The following is a 20,532-nucleotide window of genomic DNA, read 5'->3' on the forward strand; positions in this document are numbered from 1 at the left end:
AGTTCTGTGCAGGGTGCTGTTAGTAGGTGTTAGTATTTTGATAGGGACTACATTAACTCTATAGATTGTTTTGGGTAGTATGGACATTTTACCAATACTTGTTCTTCAGTCCATAAGCATGGAATATCTTCCCATTTGTTTGTGTTGTATGCAATTTCTTTCATCAGTATTTTATGATTTTCAGAGAAAAGGCTTTTTCATCTCCTTGGTTGAGTTTATTCCTAGGTATTTTATTATATTGATGCAATTTTAAATGGGATTGTTTTCTTAATTTCTCTTTCTGCAGCTTCATTATTGGTGTGTGGAAGTGCAACAGATTTCTGCACATTGATTTTGTATTCTACAACCTTACTAAATTTTCGTTTATCATTTCTAGTAGATTTTTTTGGTGATCTTTGGGGGTTTTCTGTATATGGTATCATGTCATCTGCAAATAGTGACAGTTTTACTTATTTCTTGCCAATTTGGATGATTTTTATTTTTCTTCCTTATCTGACTGTTGTGGCTAGGACTTCCAGTACTATGTTGAATAAAAATTGTGAGAATGGATATCCTCATCTTATTCCTGATCTTCAGGGGGAAATTTCCAGGTTTTAACTATTGAATATTATGCTAGCTGTGGGTTTTTTTCATATATGGCTTTTACTGTGTTGAGATATGTTCCCTCTAAACCCATGTTGTTGATGGTTTTTTATCATGAATAGATTATGTACTTTGTCAAATGCTTTTGGTGCATCTTTTGAAATGATAATATGCTTTTTACCCTTTCTCTTATTGCTGTGATGTATCATGTTGATTGACTTGTGACTATTGAATGACCCTTGCATCACAGGAATAAATTTCACTTGATGGTGATGAATGATTTTTTTAATGTATTATTGGATTTGGTTTGCTAATATTTTGTTGAGAATTTTTACATATATGTTTATCAGCGATGTTGCCCTGTATTTCTTTTTCTTTCTTTTTTTGTTTTGTAAATTATGGGAGGCCATGATAAGGCTTGAGACGAGGACCAAACCAGGCCCTGACTTGTGCCTCCTTTAAAGTCCGAATAACCTAACAAAATGTTTAGGACAGGAAAAGTTGAGTAGTTCTGAGAAAGGGTCTGTGCTATGTGTTGTGCGCTTGCCTACGTGACTTCCCACATGCTTGCTAAACAAATGAGAGCAATTCAGTTGGGGTCATAAGTTCATTGCTGGTCCTTGCTGACCTAGTACAGCCCATAAATTACTTTCAGGTTTGCTGTATCAATACAGAACAATTGTATTGGCATCAGCCATTTGGTGTCACGAAGTCTGCTTATAGTTAAATGTGAAACTTATTATGGGAACGTGTGGTTGTTTAACTAGATACAGATGTATTGCTTCTCCTATTATCACTATATATATGGCCTTAATGCTTTGAATGAACTTAGCACTGTTGGACATTCTCCTCAGTGCTCCTCCTGCTCCCATCTCTCTGCTTCTCGAGTTCTTTCCTTCATCCTCTTACCCTCACGTTCCTGGTTGATTTGTCATGCCTGCCGTGACAGTAAATTTTTTTTTTTTAAAGATTTTATTTACTTATTTATTTATTTATTTGACACAGAGAGAGAGATCACAAGCAGGCAGAGAATCAGGCAGAGAGAGGAAGGGAAGCAGGCTCCACGCTGAGCAGACAGCCTGATGTGGGGCTTGATCCCAGGACCCTGAGATCATGACCTGAGCCGAAGGCAGAGGCTTTAACCCACTGAGCCACCCAGGTGCCCCTGCCCTGTATTTCTTATTTCTCTCTCTCTCTACCTCCCTCCCTCCCTCCCTTTCTTTTGGTGGGGTCTTTATCTGGTTTTGATGTCAGGGTAATGCAGGCCTCATACAAGGAACTTGGAAGCTTCCTCTCCTCCTCCTCTTCCTTATCCTTTACCTCCTCCTTCTTCTCCTCCTTTTCTTGCATGTAACATTTTCTTTTCTCTTGCTGTATTTAAAATTCTCTTTATCCCTAATTTTAGCCATTTTAATTACACTGTGTCTTGGTGTGGCCCTGCATGGGTTGATTTTGTTGGGGACTTTCTGTGCCTCCTGGATCTGGATTTCTGTTTCCTTCCCCAGATTAAAGAAGTTTTCAGGTGTTATATTTTCAAATAAATTTTCTGCCCCATTTTCTCTCTCTTCTTGTGGAATTCTTGCAATACAAATGTTACTACACTTGATGCTATCACTGAGTTCTCTTAATCTATATTCATTTATTATTTTTTCCTTTCTCCTGTACAACTTAATTACATTCGATTACTCTGTCCTCAAGTCAATAATCCGTTCTCTATTCTCTAATCTACTATCCATTCTCCCTAGTGAATTTTTAATTTCAGTTATTAAGTTCTTCATTTCTGATTGATTCTTCATTTCTGTTTTCTTTCTCTTTGTTGAGAGTCTCACTAGGGTCTTCTACTGTTTTTTCAAGTCCAGTGATTAGCTTTATAACCACTACTTTACATTCTCTACCAACCATATTACTTATCTCTGCTTTGTTTAGCTCTTTTGGTGTAACTTTACTCTGTGTCCTCAATTTGTCCAGCTCTCTGTCTCTTTCCATGTGTTAAGAAAGTCACCTGTGTCTCTTGCTTTTGAAAGTAGTGGCCTGATGAAGAAGAGGTGCCACAGTGGCCTGCAGTGCAATGTCCTGTCTACCAGAACCTAGCACTTCTGGTGTGTCTCCTATGGGTATTGATTATACCCTACTGTGATGGCTGCACTACCTTTGCTTTCAGTCCTGTCATCTGCAGGGGCTCGTATTGCCTGTTTATTCTCTGTGCTTGTAGTGGGCCCATCTGGGCCTGCTTTGGACTCAGATTGTGTCAGACCAGGCATTTGCTAGACGGTAGCTCTAAATTACTGGACACTTTCCTTGTGTTGTCCCCTGAGAAGCTTTTGTTGGCGGGTGGTGCTTCCAGTCAGACCAGAGGCCTGCTCCCAGTCCCTTCCTTGTATGTGTGGTTATCTTCCCCTCTCCCTGACACAAAAGTCACTTTGGAGTTGTGCTGGACCCCTGTCGTGTGTGCTTGCACACCACTATGCTTGTGACACCACTTTGGATGGGCTCTGGCCAAGGGTATATGGGAGTGGGTGGACCTGCAAGAGAATATGGGGGTGCAGCACATGGTGCTGGCAAGTTTCGTTGGTGGTCTCCTGTGGGCGGAGATCTGGGGCATGTCTGTAGAAGATGGGGGTGAGTCTCACTGTTAGCGGGCTAGATGGAAGTTGGTACTGTGTTGAATCCTGCAGGTGGCCTTGGGTGTGGGAAGCGGGGAGGGAACTGGTGCCTGCCTGCTCTTTTTATTTATTTATTTATTTTTAAGGATTTATTTATTTGACAGAGAGAAATCACAAGTAGACAGAGAGGCAGCCAGAGAGAGAGAGAGAGGGAAGCAGGCTCCCTGCTGAGCAGAGAGCCCGATGCGGGACTCGATCCCAGGACCCTGAGATCATGACCTGAGCCGAAGGCAGCGGCTTAATCCACTGAGCCACCCAGGCGCCCCCTGCCTGCTCTTTTTATCCTAGGTATGTCTCCTATGGATTCCTGCTCCTTCAGTACATGCTGTGAGATTAGTAAGCAAATTTCCTTCACTTACATCCATCCTAGGTGTTCTTCAAATTGCTGCTTCTATGCTGTATCTCAGCCAGACTATTTGCTGTGCTGTCTCTTTAATGGTAGGAATTCAATTTCCTCTCACCTTCCAGGTTCTCCCAAAGCAGAGCCCTCTGGATTTTAAAGCTCTAGGTGTTAAGCCCCACTGATTATAAGAACTCACGACATTGGGCCCCTCTCGTTTTAAGAGTTAAGTGTTATGGGGATTTGTCTTCTTGAGAGCTCCCGTGCCTGGGTAATAATGTCTGTCTCTCTACACCTGTGGTATCCCTCCATCCCATGGACTGTCCCACTGGTCTATTAAACTGCTGACTGCAGCTTTGCTCTTCCTACCTCTTTGATGGGGCTTCTTCTCTTCATTTAGCTGTGAACAGTCTCTTCTGCCAATCTATGGGTCATTTTCTTGATTATTTATTTACACTTGTGTGTGTTATCTAGTTGTATCCATGGGAAGAGGTAAGCTTAGGATCTTTCCACTCTATTGTCTCCTCTGGAAATCCAATTTTATTTTTCTTTTTTTGAATTGCTTTGGAAGAAAGGTCATGACTAAATAACCATCCCAATCACAGAAGAGTTCTTTGCTTTAGGTTTTCTGATATGATGTTCCTCTTGCATCCTATCTTCAGTACTTGTCTTCCTCCCCCAGCTCCCATCAACCCTCAAATCTTGGGATTTGGTTAGCTTGTACAATACATTTGAAATACTATTTAATGGATTCCAAGATACACATATTTTCACATTTTAACATCTCTGAAATTGAGGTGTCTTTCAATCATGGGGTGGCATGTCCTCATTTAATTGGCACCATGTTTTCATTCCTTTTGGTATATAAAATGATAGTGATGTTATAATCTATGCTGTCTTAGATCTGATGAACTATAATACTTCCTAGTGGATTTCCTTATTTTGGCAACCTTCCCCCCTCACCGATCCCCCCCCCCCGGAAGCTTTTTATCTTCCCAAAAGAGAAGAATAATCTGCTTAGAAGGAGGAATACAGTCTTGTATGGGCATTCCAGTCATTCAGGAGTAAGCAGTTTCCTAAACTTTTGGGGCTGAGGAGAAAGAGAAAGAATTGAGACTCAGGTGTCCTGACTCCCAAGTTGAACCGGAAGTCCTGCTGGGTGGGAGAAGCAAGATATAGTAGAGATCCAATAGGCTTGGGACCCGATATAGAGCAGTTTTGCTTTTTGCTTCTTCAGCCATTGCTCTAACAAACTGCAAGCCTTCTGGAGAAAGCCTCATGATGTTGGAACATGGCACTAGTAGCTGACTAATGGCAAAGGTGAGATTTAAATAAATGGACTGGAGTTAACACTTCTATTTCCCCCATGGCCAAAAAGATCCAGAAGTTCCTGCATCTCCCAGAAGAATGCTAAAATTAACTGAGTCTAGGGTGAATACTTGACTGAGCAGAGACCTTGAGCCATTGGGGTGGAAGGACCCATTTTGCAGGGCTGCAGCACAGGGCAGTTAGGACTGTCCAACAGTGAAGAGACCAGATGCCCTTCCCCATTACCATCTGGGGAAAGATGTAGGGAGACCTGAATGGGGCTGCGACTCTAATGGGGGTCTTTGAAGTCTTTTAAATGCCTCTGAAATAATGATTTTTAAGCTGGAAAACACTGAATTGGCAAGATTTTGTTTCCTTCATCAGCAAGAATGCAGAATTTGAGTGCAATCTGAACTTATAATTGAAAGTAAAACATTGTTTTGTTGACCATCTGAGCTGTGTGCACATTTTAACCCCACTACAGTGGAATCTTTTTTGGGGAGAGGGGTGATAGGAAATCTCAAATACTGGAAGTAGTCTGGGTTAAAGAAAAAAAAAAAAAGGCTTGGTGTAGTACTACAAAATAGAAATATTTATGGTGGTGTGAAAGGATGAAAAGGCAGAGAAGATAAAAAAAAAATGGGAAAATTGGGAGTGCCTCTTGGAAACAAAGGAAAGAGGAGGCATTTGCTGAATTCTGAAGTGCCACAGAGCTCTTGTAGAAGTCCTTTGATTTGATGAGGAGCCATTTGGAATTCTTGAAAATGGGTCATCCCAATGTGGTACTGTTTAAGAAAAAAATTTTTTTAAAGATTTTAGAGAGAGAGTGGGTGAGTGAGAATCAGGGGAAGGACAGAGGAAGAGAGAGAATCTCAAGTAGACTCAACACTGAGCATGGAGACCAAGGTGTGGGGCTCGATCTCCTGATCGAGATCTTGACCTGACCTTACTCCAAGAGTAAGACACTTAACTGACTGAGTCACATTGGAGCCCCAGTGTGGTGCTATTTTAACAACCATTGTTTCCCAAGGGATGGTGGTGCTGAAAGATGTGGTCTAACCTCATCGTCCTACATAATGCATACAGAGAACCAGAGCAATTTCACAGAAATCAGTTCATATGATAAATATGAGAAAAAAAAAAGAAGAAAACAAATACATTAAGGAGTCAACAAGAATGAGCCTTTTTTGCATCAGTTGGGGAGAAGAATATGTTGGGGCATGAAGAATCCTCCTCTGGAAATAATGAAGAGGTCATTTGCGAAGAAGGCAAAAAATCTACTGGAAAACATACATGCTGACAGGCACTAAATGTGTTTTAATTTTTTATTAGAGAAGTTGAAAGTTTAATTTCAGTCTTGACGGTAACATAATTTTCTTTGCTTTGTTCAGAGGAACACAGAATCCATTTGTACAAGCATATACAATTCAGTTGGTGCTTTGTGTCCTAAAATCAATCCTCTGATTAGTTCTAGACTACTGTTTCCATGCGCTCCTCCTGGCTTTGGCAGCATGGCTCAGTTCCCCGCGGAATACTTTTTCATGCACTGTCTGCAACGCAACTACGGCGGGCTTAAAGACCATGCAGATAAACACTGTAGCAAATTGTTTTAATATTGAACAGACGTAAAAAGGTTATTTCCTGATATGAAATTCTGAAAATCTGCATAAATATTTTTGTGTAAAATTAAATTAGTTATGTATTTTTTTGAAACTAGAACTTGAAGTATCAAGAATGCCCACATAATTCATATACACATATATATAGACTTCATTATGCTAAAAGTCTTGATAGTCAAATTATATTCTGTGCCATACATTTATTTAGCCAGTGTTTATTTGGCATTAGGTTAACTGGATGTGTACGGATTAGTCCTAATGGGTGCCTGTGTATCATGCAAACATAGTTCTAGTATTCCTGTTGACTAATCTTGTCATGTGGCAATACTTAGATGATTTTGCTCTATAACAGTATGAATTAGGAGTATAAATACTTTATACATGGTCACATTTACAAACGTTTGCCAATAACCACTTCACAATCTTTATGGTGGAATAGTGTGTTATAATGTCTGGAATCGGCAGAAGCAATTCCTATAAAGCAAATGTCAGCTGTAAACGGTCTTATGTGTACCTAACAGAGTTCTCCTTTGAGCCCTGAAGAGTTTTGGCACAGGTACACTGTTCTATTTTTTTTTTCTCTAATAATTTCCACAACTTTTACAGGAAATTAGCTTTTTATGGCATGGCAGAGACATGGCACTTACTGATGAGGTAACTTAGATGTAGAAAAATTCTGCAAAATTATTTGTCTAGCAGATTGCTGCTTCTGCTGATGAATTTGTAGACAGAGTTTTTTTTTTTTTTATCCCCCTAGTGCATGCACTTGCTATTGAATTACTAATGCACTATTTTTGCTGCAGCTCAAACATGTCCTAAATGCATCACAGAGCAGAGTTGTTAACACCAAGCTCATTCACTTGTGATGGTATTTTATAGCAAACATGTTTAAGTTGTAATAGCAAGGGTAAAACTCTGCCTTACTGGGATAGTAATTTTGGTGGATTCGGAGCTACTTTTGGTTGGCCAAAGAAACCCAATATTCAAAACGTTACATAGAAGTATGTCAGTCTCTATGGTTTCGGGTCACCTCTCGTCTGCGCCTAAAAGACAACAGCCGTCTTGCATGAAATCTGTGTTGGGAAGGTTGGGGGTGATCTTTTGATGCTGTATGGTGTTGCTTCAGTTTGAATTTTGGAGTTTCACACTACTGTTGCTGGCCTGCGGTCCATCTCGGCTTCCAACTTCACCATCTGCTGCATCTCCTTCGCCTGTAACATCAGAAATGAGGCTTAGGATACTGCACATTAAGCCACCCCAGACTCTCTTCTCCTGCAAATCTGATGCTATCACTCTATCCCTGCTACTCAAAGTGAGGTCCAGGGATCATCAGCATCAGCACTGCCTGGGACCTTGTGAGAAATGCACAATCTTGGATTTTACCCCAGACCTATGGGATCAGAATGTGTATTTTTCACAAGATCCCAAAGACATTTTTTATGCACATTAAAAGCTGTGAAGGACTAGTTCTACAGCATGCCAGGAAAATCATCTGAAAAGAGGCTAAGCTAGTCAATACTTAAGACCAGATCATGTCAAACTGTTTGCTTTCTAGAGATGGATATGTTGCCTTGACTGTGTGTTATCTGAAATTTTAGGAGTGTTGCTTATGCACACAGTTTTCCTCCAATAGCCTGAAATTTAATTAATTCCCTAAGAATCTGACTGATGGGAGAAATTTAGGTGGGATCGTATCACGTTGGTTTGGCTCAAGTACCTTGCAAATAAAACATTACATGAATACGTAGGGTTCCTAGAAACCTATTGTCCAGAAATTCTCCCTACCAGCTCTCACTTCTTTGGGGTAATTTTTTATAGGCTTCATGAGACTGAGTTCACCATGGCTTAAGACTGTCACTAGACAACCAGGTGGTTTTGGAGGTAGAAAGGAATCAGAGAGTTGGGGTGGTGGCACATGGTGGGGAAGATTCTGGTGAAAAATGAACTCTCTTATTTCAACATTTACTTTCCAACTGGTTTCTGGATGTTTGGGTCTAACCCAATGCATGCATCTTTTGAAGGAAAAATAAAGTGTCCCTTTCATCTTTTTGTGACCTACCACTTTGAAATAAAGGCCATTTAGGAATGGAAACATGGACATATATAGCTATTACTCAGAGGAGGACTCTGAAGTGGTCTGATGTTACTCCTCATCTCTGCTTAGGTACTCCAACTCAATGGAAGGTCAGTGGGGGAGAAGGAGAAAGAAAGTCAAATCTGTAGGTCATCCTATGAGCATCTAAATGTCCCCAAAACTAGTTTGACCCATGGACATACATGAATTCTCTTATTTCAAGATTGTGGCTTTAAATTTCCTTTTGGCAAAGATAGATATAGTAATACCAAAGAATTTAATCTTTCTGCTCAAATATGGGACGAGTGGTTCCCTCTACCTAGAGAGTTTTCACTGCCTGAAGTATACTAATACTGAGAGAAATGAGAAATGGAGAAAAATATACAAACATGAAACTATGACACAAACAGTATTCATAAGAGATGACAGTGAAAACGTATCAGCATTGGAAATTAAATACTTTTATGTTCCATAAGTAGTAATAAAAGATGCCCTATTCTTCTTCCCGCTTAGCATTTAAAGACAATATTGAACATATGCCATTATAGGGCTAGTCTCAGAGCGAGGGTCTCAAATGAGCAGGGTGACCATTCATCCCTATTTGTTGGGGACAGTTCCAAGTTATGCCCATAGTCGTGACAAGTGTGAACATCATCCCCTTTCACTTGCAAAACTATCCTGGTTCAGATAATAAATTATATGGTCACCCTACTTATAAGAGGTGATTAGGGTCCTTGGCAGACCAGATCTAGCAGAAAACATGACAAGAGTCACTGTATAATGACACTGTATAATGAATGTTTCCGCACGCAGACTATAACTCTGTCACTAAAAAGCACCAATGAACTTTTAGTAGGGTGCTTTAACAATTAATTGCAGTCCTATTAATGCCTGTGAAAGTGCTGACTTTGTGACCCAGTCTTAGCTGTGGTCAGTCCAAATGACAGTCATATATCACTGTTCTTGATGCCTGTGAATATCTTCATTAGCATGACTTGAGTTTTCTAGGTCTGCTGTAGGAACGAACCATTGGCCAAGACTCCTTCAGAAATAATTCTCAAGATTTTGAACATTTCCATTTGAATATTACCTCAGAAATCCAAGCATGAAATAATCAAGCTTTTAAATCCAAACCCTTGAGATACTAATAAGTTATGACCAGAGGTGAATCATAAATAGAGACTGCACCGAGCATACTAACAGAGCTGAGAAGGAAAGCAATGTCTTGCTTATCAGAGTTTTGGTCCTACCTTGTGTTTGGGACACTGCATGGCAGGATTTCAATAGCTGTTTGTACAAAAATAGTAATGTCAAAATTGAGTCATACATATAAAACAAAGAAAATAAATGAATACTGAATAAATGAATACTTGAAAAATGAATGCAAAACCATATACAGAAAAGCAAAGAGCTAAGAATAAAACATGTACACGCCCATCAGTGACAAACTCCCCTCCCAGGTTGGTCTCAACAGAAAATTAATAAAACAACAAACAAACAAACAAACAAAAAAAACCAAAGCAAACAACCAATGCCTGGGACCCCAGACTGTGCTCTCCTGCAGGAGTGTGTGGGAAACTGTCCCGTTAGCAAGAACCTTCACTTCTCTTTATTAAATGATAGGATTGATGACAAAAATCAACTTTTAAAGGTTGGGTATGGTAGTAATGGAGGGTTAATGTCTGAAATGGTGCATGGCAGGATGGATGATATACTCGTGGCTGGAAAGTCTATGGGAAAATTTAGTATAAAACTGCTCCCCGACCTTTGGAGTTTGAAACATTGGATGACCAAGTAGGCAAGGCCATTAGGTGGCTTAAAAAAGAGCACAGGAGGTTAGGATCCAGAATTGGGGCCAATTATATTAAATCATAAATTATATTAAAACTTGAGTTGTTTCTGCTAGTCCCCCAATGCTGGTCTAGCTAATTAAGTAGCTCCTTGGGGGGATGGGGTGAGCTTCTGGGAGTAAGGTCACAAGGAAGCAAGTAAGAAGCCTTAAAGCAATATTATGGATGAATGTTCAAATTATTTTTGGCTTAGAAACAGAGACTAGTCTTTGGGTTTAACAAGGAAAAATTTAGGATTGTCTGGAAAGAGGAAAATTTTCTGCCAGTGAAATGTTTAATTAGTTATGAAGGGAGCTCTCCTACCTGATTTCAGACCTTGCCTAGCATGAGGGAAGAGATGGAGGGACCTTGTCTTTTGCACCTATACCTGAGTTTGTAACACATGGACAGGATAACTAACAGCTCTCTGACCTTTAAATTCCAAACCAAACAAAACCATACTAGAAAGGCCTGGGACTGAATTTGTTATTGAACAGCCCATGTTTTGGTAAAGCAGGGCTTAGCACAGAAATTCAAGTTCAAATTCTACCTCTGCCAGAAGCACGGATAGGATTATTGTGAATTTCTTTTTATTGAATGTCCTTAACTCTTCATCATATCTCAAGCTTCCTTGTGATCTGTGCTTTCCTAAACTTCTGTGACTCGAAGTGTCAGCTGTGGGTGGTAGACATTGTTTATGACATATCAAAAGGCATTACATGTATTTTTGGGGAAAAAAAGCCACTATCCTCCCGATACGCTCAATCAGTCCAGTTATCACTAATCTCATATATTTTAATTCAAGAATTCTGGTGTGGTTTGAATTCTCCCTGGGTTAGGATAAAAGCTCAAAGTGATTTTTTTTTATTATGTACTTGGGCTCTGAAATGAAAAACAGTAGGTAAGTGTATTTTCCAGCTCTGATATTCACCACTATTGTAGTAATGAGTAATTTTTAGCACATTTACATTCCTTAGCCAAACTTGTTGCTAAGCAACACAGTAATTTCTAAGTAGTTTCTTAATTTAGTTAACTGAAACATAACGGTGCCTTACCTTCATGTGCCTTCTTCTGAGAGGCATCCTTATCCCACCCAGCCCTGAATCACTGAAGTAGATCCTAATGTTTTGGAGACGGGTGACTTTACCTTTATTCACATTCCCATTCTGCCAAATGGGAACACTTTCTGGGAAGTGCTTTAAGAGCAAAAACATAAGCTAGGTATCTTGTACCAGAACGTGATGTATCTATGAGATGGTCACATGAATTAGACCCACAGGACAATAAATGTTTATTGTCCCCCTTGAGGATCTGTGGACTGTTTATGAATAGAAGCATTTAGCTGAAACGGAAATGTGAAACGTAACTCAGAAGTATGCTGATGAATAGAACTTTGGTCTACTGAAAAGTAACAAATCTGAAACCGGAAGTAGGATTTGTTACCCAACTGTAATACAAAAAAGTAGATTTTATGGTTTTGTTTTACTTTCTCAAAGATACATTTTAGTGTAATTCCAACTGAAGTGTTTTTCAACAGAAGCCATTTACTCTGAGAAATATACCTTCAACAAGAAGTGCTTTATAGATGAAATAGGAAAGAACAATGTCGTATGAGAACCGATTTCATCAAACCCTCTTCACAGTTTCTAGAAAGAAGTAGATCATTTGGATAAAAAAACTTCTAAACAAGCTATACCTTACGACTGAAATTTGAGACAGACTGAAACTGTAGGGTCATTTTGCCTTATAAGCTAGAGCTATGGCCATCAGCTGAAATAAATGGCCGATGGATTGCGTCGCCCATTGGAGAAGGAGCCCACCTGCACTGCCTTTTAGGTAAACATACAGAGATCTTGCTGTTGTTCTCTAACAACAGCTGATGGCTAATTCAAGAGGTAGATTTTGGATAACTATTGGTGTTGACTTCTTAGTATTTTGTCTAAGGAAAAACACCAAGAGTGTATTATCCACTTGCATTCAGTGGTTTGTAGAGTTTTGGCAGCTCCTTTCTGTGGGTCCCACTTGAAAGCCCTGAGATTGTTTTAGGACTTTGCTTTTAGATTGACATTGAAAAAAGGTAGTTTCTCTCATCTGCTCTTAAGCATAGCAAATGTTTGAATTTGCTCACTCCTACGTTGCAAATTCTAAAACTGTAAATGAAAATGAAAAAAATAATTTGTAACCTTCCTCTTCTCTTCTCAGAGGCATCATTCTTAGAACCATCACCATCTATTCAAAGGATGACTTTGGGTTCCCCGCTATGCCCCCCACCATGGCTGTATTCCTCTCCCAGTTCCAAAAAGAATTCTTTGTCTTATTTGATGAAATGGGGAATATACAGAAAAAGGGGTCACATGTTTACTAGCCACCTTTCCACGCCACTACTCATGGCATCTGCCCCCCAAAGCAGGCTGGCTCTGTCTTTTCATGCCTTTTAGGTAAGATACCTGCTCATTCTGTTTCTCTAGGAACTCGAGGTGTTCAAGCTGGACTTTTTTCAACTGATCCATTTCTTTGGACTGTTTCATTGCAAGCTGTAAAAAAGAAAAATTCGGATAAACTTTGGGTTGTAATCTGAAAACTTACAGATGAGGTATGACTGTAAGTTTACAATTTAACTGAGGGAGATGTTTATTTAAAAAAATCAAGAAAAATAGTCTGAAAACTGAAGAGTTTAAACCCATAATTATTAGCGGGAAGATCTTCTCTGCTAAAATAGAACATAATAGAATACTTATGCACAATTAAAGCTTGGCTTTCTTTTCCATATAAAATGGTGCCAGATTAATACCTATCAAGATTTAAGTGATAGATTAGTTAGCTCTCAGGGAGCAGGCAAGAGAAGCTGGAATGTTTAATGTACAGAAAAATCAAATTAAACAAATTACCCAGAAGAGGTTTGATACCTAAGCACGAGTTATTGTTTAGAGTGCCAAAAAAATTACAAAATACTTACTCTCTTTCTTTCTTCCAGAAACTTTTTGGTGTTGCTGCTATTTAACTCCCTGACTCGCCTAAAAGTAATAGGTACAAATAACAGTTGGCATGACGTTGAATAGAATTAACATAACATTACATAAGAAAGTGTTATATTCCATTTAATTCTCTGGATGGGATTATCACTTTTCCTAATTTTTGCGGAATTTTTAAAGACATAATGCAGAGAGAGAAATACAAACCTCTTTGTACCCATCACTCAGGCTAATTAGTATTAATGTTCTGCCCTCCTTGGCTCATCTTTTTAAAGGAAACAAAGTGTTACAGATACAATTAAAGTCCCTTTTGTATTTTTCCAGATTCTATTTCCCTCCTTCCTTTCTCTCTAGACATAACCACTATTTTGAGTTTGGTGTGGAGCTTCCCATCCATGTTTTAACATTTTTATTCCATATGGATTTATATCCCCTTTGTAATATATACAAACACTTCTCAAACTTTTGGGTGCCTACAAATCGAATGGAGATACTGTCAAAAACACAGATTGCTGGGCTCACTACCAGAGGACCTGATTCAGTGGGTTTGGAGTGGGGCCCGAGATTCTGCATTTCTAACAGGCTCCCAAGTGATGCTGCTGGTCTCCATTGTTCTGTTTCCCAAATTTACATAAATGGTAACCTACTCTGGGTTTCTCCCCATAACTTAAAACTTAGCTGAGGTTCTAGAGATATAACCGTGTTGCAAACTATTTCATTACTTTCATCGTTGTATGGATTTTTCCATTTATGAAGAGAATACAATATTTCCAGTTTGCCATTAATGACAAATAGGTTATTTCCCAACAATGCTCCAATGATCTGGTGCATAGGGCCCTGCAATGCTTGGCGGGCTGACAGTCTGTTGATTTAATAAATGTAGGGCATACCTTTCTGTGCATATGAACATGAACTTCTCTAAGGTATATGCCTGGATTTGCAGATTGGTAGGGAATGAACAGCTTCATCTTTACTCCAAAGTGCTTATCTTTATTGGCATTCATAACCAGGGTCTGAATGCTACACTTCCTTCAGGTCTTTGCCCATTCTTGGTATTGTCAGACATTCACTTTTGTGTCAATTAGTTCTGTGAAATGGCATAACTACCAGCAAGGCTGGCATGATTTTTCTGACTGAATAGACCTCTGATTGAATTTCCATAAACCTATGCATCTCTTCAGGTTTTCTCCTTTTTCAGTCAGTTTTGGTTATTGGTATTTTTCTAGACAATTTCTATTCCCTTTAAGTGTTCAAACTCACTGCCAGTATTCTTTAAGTAGTCTTCATTTTCAAAAATACTGATTAGATCTGCAGTGATTTCTCCTTTTTATTTATTTATTTATTAAAGATTTTATTTATTTATTTGACAGAGATCACAAGTAGGCAGAGAGGCAGGCAGAGAGAGAGGTGGAGGCAGGCTCCCTGCTGAGCAGAGAGCCCAATGCAGGGCTTGATCCCAGGACCCTGGGATCATGACCTGAGCTGAAGGCAGGGGCTTAACCCACTGAGCCACCCAGGTGCCCTCTGTATTTATTTCTATATTACTAACTTGTGCTTTTTCGCCTCTTGAGCAGTCTTGCTGGAGGGTCACTGGTTTTCTCTTTTTTCAAATAATAAGTTTTTGTTTTTGGTGATATTCTGCATTGCTTTTTGCTTTCTACTTCGTACTTTTTGCTTTTTTATTTCTCCCCATCTGAGATCTTTAGGTTCATCCTGTATTTCTAATTTTAGACTCTCTTGAGTGTTTAACTCACTAGTTTGCATTTATTTTATAAAGTATATACACCTAGGGGCACCTGTGTGGCTCAGGGAAGCATCTGGCCCTTGATTTCAGCTAAAGTCAGGATCTCAGGGTTGTGAGATCAACCCCTCGCTGGGCTCCCTGTTGGGCATGGAGGCGGCTTAACATTCTTTCTCTTCCTCTGCCTCCCACTTGCACTCTCTCCCTCTCTCTTAAAAAAATGTATATACAGTGAGTCTATAATTAATTCTCAATCTAAACATCACTTTAGCTACCTTCTTTTTTTTAAGGTGGAAACATTTAAGATTTAAGACCTACTCTCTTAGCAGTTTTCAAGAATATAATACTGTTAACTATAATCACCACATTCAATATTATATATCTGGAACTTACTCATCTTATAACTGGAAGTCTATCCCCTTTAACATTTTCCCATTTCTCCACTCCCTTAACTCCTGGAAACCATTGTTTTACTCTAAGTGAAAGCATACATTATTTGTCTTTCTCTGGTTTATTTCACTGAACATTATGGCCTCAAGGTCCTTCGATGTTGTCACACATACTAAAATTTCCTTCTTTTTAAATGGCTGGATAATATTTCTGTGTGTGTGTGTGTGTGTGTGTGTGTGTGTGTGCACGTGCGTGTATGAAGACATATAATGACACTGACTTTATCTATTCATCCACTGATGGGCACTGAGGTATTTCCAGGTCTTAGCTACTTGAATAATGCTGCAATGAACACAGGTGTACAGATATTGCTTTGGTATAGTGACTTCATTTCCTTCAGATAGCTACCCAGAAGTGGGGTTGTAAGATTATATGGTATTTTTATTTTTAATTTTTGAAGGAACTTCCATATTGTTTTTATAGTGGATACACCCACTTACATGACCCCAACAAAGCAGAAAGCTCCTCTTTTCTCCACATCCTCATGAACACTTCTTTCTTATCTTTTTGATAAATAGCCATCCTAACAGGGATGAGGTTTTATTTCACTGTGGGTTTGATTTGCATCTCCCTGATGATTAGTCACCTTGAACACTTTTCATGTACCTCTTGACCATTTGTATGTTTTCTTCATAAAAATGTCTATTCAGGTGCTCTGCCCATTTTAAAATCAGATTGTTTTGTTGTTGAGTTGTATGAGTTCCTTAAGTATATTTGGATATTAATCCCTGAGACATGGTTTACAAATATTTTTTCCCATTCCATAGGTTGCCTCTTCATTTTGCTGATTCTTTTGCTATGTGCTTTAGCTCCCTTCTACACACTGATAGACAGTACTTGCATTGCTGTTCCATTTTCAGTGTTGCACTGTTTCTGTTAAAATGTCCTCGTTGACTCAGGAATAGAAGTCAGCTTCTATAGGTCCTTCTAAGCTATCTGATTGTAACTTCTTAGATTTTATTTCTCAGTACATTGGTAAAGTGGGCACACATACATAATGCGTGTGTTTGCACACACGAAATATTTTTAAAACCAGCTATTTGTAGATGTTTTAGTACCACCTACCACGGGAGACAACATCAAAACAAAAACGTTAAAAATGTCATTAATTATCAGTAACTTAGAATTTAAGATAATTTGGCCTCAACTGGGCTGAAGTCAACTTTGTAACACACTTGAAAAAAAGTGATAAAGAGCTCTTTAATGATTAGCACATTTATCCAAATGAATTCTTTATTTTTAGGGAAACTAAAATAGTTCATATTGATGGGGTTTTCCCATGGCTGGAATATTTTACATTTCTGAGCTAAAGCAGAGGTCATTTCTACTATACAAGGCCCTTAAACAAAGTTCCTTGTCTGAGAATAAAAAAAGAACCACAACTGGATGGTGCAAAGTATTGATTAAACTGAGTAATCATTTCCCTAGAGGTTGACTTCATGTTGACTGAGAAATTTCTCAGCCAACATTTTATTTTATTTATTTATTTGACAGAGAGAGAGAGACAGCAAGGGAGGGAACACAAGCAGGGGAAGCGGGAGAGGGAGAAACAGGCTTCCCACTGAGCAGGGACCCTGAAGTTGGGGCTCAATCCCAGGACCCTGGGATCATGACCTGAGCAGAAGGCGGACACGTGACTGACTCAGCCATCCAGGTGCCCCTCGGCCAACATTTTACAAAGGCAATTCATTTCCAAGTCAAATTACTGTGGAATTCCATACCAAACTGATGACCCATTCCCAATTGTACTTAATTCAAATAACACTTCTGCATGAAAATGCACTGGGTGGCATGATGCTTCATATTTTATCGTATTTCATGGTTAATATTATTTATAATTGAGTTGTGTTTTTAAAGAAATCAGTGAAATTGAGGTAGTTGGACAGCAGTTGTGGCCACATTCAAAACAAAAAGGCAGGGGTGCCTGGGTAGCTCAGGCGTTAGGTGTCTGACTTCAGTTCAGGTCATGATGCCAGGGTGCTGGGATCGAGCCCCAACATCGGGCTCCCTACTTAGTGGGAAGTTGACTTCTCTCTCTCACTCCCCCTACTTGTGTTCCCTCTCTGTCATATAAATAAAATCTTAAACACAAAAAAACCGAAAAGAATAAAAAATCCCTAAAACACAAAGAGGCAACATCTGGTATCCAGTGAGCCTTCATAAGAGACCACATAGACAGGGAAACTGTGAAACACAGGCACTTTCCTTTGCAGCCGCAAAGTTCTCCAGCAGCTCAGCCTCTAGCTCAGGGAGAGCAGACTGCCTTGAAGCCCTCAACACGCTCACGTCTCAGTCCCAAGAGCTAATCTTCACGTGGCTCGGTTATTTTGGGATCACTGAGAATCAAGGGATCTCAATGCCCTCTCTTGGGTGACAGGACTCCGGATACCCTCTCAAATCCTGTGTGCCTAAAGAGTTTGCACCTGGAACCTTCTCTGGAGGTCACACACACCCTCCCCCAGTCCCAGGTGGCAAAAGGCTGATCAACACAGAAGTACAAAAGCCAGATGCCCTTGGTTCAAAGAGATCAGATCAGTGGTGCAGCTTATCCTCCAGATCAGGCTTAGATCAGGCTGAAGAGGGACTGCAGTGGAGACCGATATACCCTTGCTCTGTCACTGCCTTGGACCCTCCCTGTTTCCCCTACTCCTCTTCTCTGAAGATCCTTCCTCAGTAAATGATTTGCATCTGAGTTCCTGTCTAGGTCTCTGTTTCTAGAAAACCCAAGACAAGGTGGCACCAGAAAACTCGAGTGGGGACTTTTGAGGTGTTCCCTGGGTTCAGGGACAGCACAAGGCAAATCAAAGGGAGAAAACTGCCCTCCTACAGGCTGCTAGTCAGAACCATCCTGTCCAGAATGCACCCATACCTGAGCAGGTGAGCTTCTTGCGTATTTTATGCAATTTGGTGTGTAGAACGAGCATACATATTTTACTGGTGGTAGTGAACAATTGGAAGATCAGTGTTCTATAGCAACCAGAATACATCTGCATAGCAGTTCTAACAGCAGAATTCATAGGATTATGAGTAGTGTGTGTGTGCACATACAAGCGTTGTTTTTATGTCTCCAAGCCAATGTTCCATCCCTGCAGGGAGTGTGCTCAGGCTTACCTTTCCCGTTCAGCTTTGTTCTTGATAGATTTATCTTGGCTGATGGCTTTGCTGTTTTCCATAGAAATCTTAGCCTGGTGTGCTCGCATTTCCTTGCTTTCCCTAAGTATTCAAAGAAAAGAAATAGGGGTTGGGGGGGAAATGGACAGTTAGTGTTTAGTGGGTACAAAGTTTCAACTGGGGAAGATGAAAAAGTCTGGGAGACCAACAGTAGCGACAGCTACACAACAGTGGGAGTGTACTGACTGCCACACACTTTTAAAAATGGGTAAAATGGGGCACCTGGGTGGTTCAGTCAGTTTGGCTGAACTGGGGCTCCCTGCTCAGGGAGGAGTCTGGTTCTCTCTTTCCCTCTGTTCCTTTTCTCTGTCTCACATTAAAAAAATCCTTAAAAAATGGTTAAAATGGCAAATTTTATGTTATAGATATTTTACTATAATAAAAAATTCTACAAATAACAACAGGACTACGTTTGCTTTTTTTTTTTTTTTTCAGTATTAAGCTCATCAAGTTATTTTGTATCCTGTGGGAAAGAGGGAAAGAGCTCCAATACATGAGAAGTAGAAGTGGGTCACCTACTGAGGAAGTGCCAGTGATGAACGGGAATAAAGAGACATTACGTTTGTCCATTAAAAACATATTTTCCAGTTTTGCCCTACATTTCTTGGGATCAGATGGCCTGGAAGAGAGAGGATGTTCTGAACCTCACTAGTGACATTCATGTTCTCTGACAGCCCATGGGAAGGAAGGGGACTGAGTAGTTTCAGATAAGCATGGGATATTGGAGGGCTGGGGAGGGGAGGAAGCTTACATAAGGCCCCTGATCCCTGCATGTGCTAGGATGTCGGTGTGTATATGAGAAAGACTCATAGATTATTTATGTGTACATTAAAGGTATACATTTTGGAACATTGAAATTAGTATTATTAGCAAAAAATTTTTTCTGGAACCTATAGGGGTCTCTTTGAAATCCTGCCTGGAAACAAATGACCAAGAGGAGTCAGGTGTTCTAAGTAGTGTCCGGACTGTCTCAAAAGAGATGGACAACACTGGGCCCACAGAGACAAGAAAACGCACAGAAACTCCTGGGCCCAAGCAAATGGCTCTCCAGTTGTTCCTTCATTTGGTGTTATCAACCGACCATTTCCTTATTAATTCATTCGACAAGCACTTCTCAGTGTGGCTGGCCAGTCTTAAAGGGGGCAAGATTTTTTTTAACCAAGAGCAACAGCTGTGACTGTAAGGAAGACATACATCACACAGAGTGCTTGAGAAAACATCCAAATGCCCCTGTTACTTGGGAAAATGCCCTGGCTGTGCATTTATTTTTTAAGGAAATTAGTAATTAGGTTATACTTTCTTCAAATAACTTCCGAAGCAATGCAAGAGTTAGTGAACTTTTTCTTTTGAGAGCTAAATTCTTGTTTTTTATTTTTTTTTCATTCACTGACAAGAAAGAGGAGAGAGGAGTAGCCTCATCCTGTAAAGTATCTTTGGAGAAGGAGGGATGGTTACAGTCTGGTACCATGGCAGCGGTCAAAGACAGAGTGGTGAGCAGACCTTTTTGTGTACTCAATCAAGAGCATCTCTCAGGGGGGAAAAAAAAAAAAAAAAACAAAAGACCATTCCTAACCTATACATCTTCATAGGATACTTTAAAACGGATAGGGGACCTCCCAAAACTTAGCACCGTCTACCTTCTTTAGTTGTCTTGAATGAGAATTGGCCACCACGTTCTTATGGATGGATCGATATCTCCAGAACCAGGCTGGGAATTCATGAACGTGCCCAGATAATTTTTGCAGTTAGCATTGAAAAATGTTTTTGTTTGCTTTGTTCGTGT

The 20,532-nt window shown here is 39.8% G+C and overlaps 1 protein-coding gene across 8 annotated transcripts in view; it reads right to left on the minus strand.

Moving 5' to 3' along the window:
* Window positions 1–6,204: 6,204 nt before the first annotated feature.
* The window catches only part of PLCB4 (phospholipase C beta 4), a 412,481-nt gene continuing 398,153 nt past the window's right edge, over window positions 6,205–20,532 (minus strand). For 6 of the 8 annotated variants that reach the window (XM_045086005.1, XM_045086006.1, XM_045086007.1 and 3 more), the window contains 5 exons: window positions 18,690–18,791; window positions 13,372–13,429; window positions 12,863–12,949; window positions 9,837–9,873; window positions 6,205–7,723 (listed from right to left, as the gene is read on the minus strand). In XM_045086005.1, the coding sequence (XP_044941940.1) occupies window positions 7,635–7,723; window positions 9,837–9,873; window positions 12,863–12,949; window positions 13,372–13,429; window positions 18,690–18,791 (373 nt within the window). In that variant the 3' untranslated portion in view covers window positions 6,205–7,634. The remainder of the gene's footprint in view (window positions 7,724–9,836; window positions 9,874–12,862; window positions 12,950–13,371; window positions 13,430–18,689; window positions 18,792–20,532) is intronic. The other 2 variants (XM_045086008.1, XM_045086009.1) reach the window with 1 other exon arrangement.

This window comes from Mustela putorius, unplaced genomic scaffold, assembly GCF_011764305.1.
Source record: "Mustela putorius furo isolate JIRA1106 unplaced genomic scaffold, ASM1176430v1.1 tig00000874_pilon_pilon_pilon, whole genome shotgun sequence".
Lineage (NCBI taxonomy): Eukaryota > Metazoa > Chordata > Mammalia > Carnivora > Mustelidae > Mustela > Mustela putorius.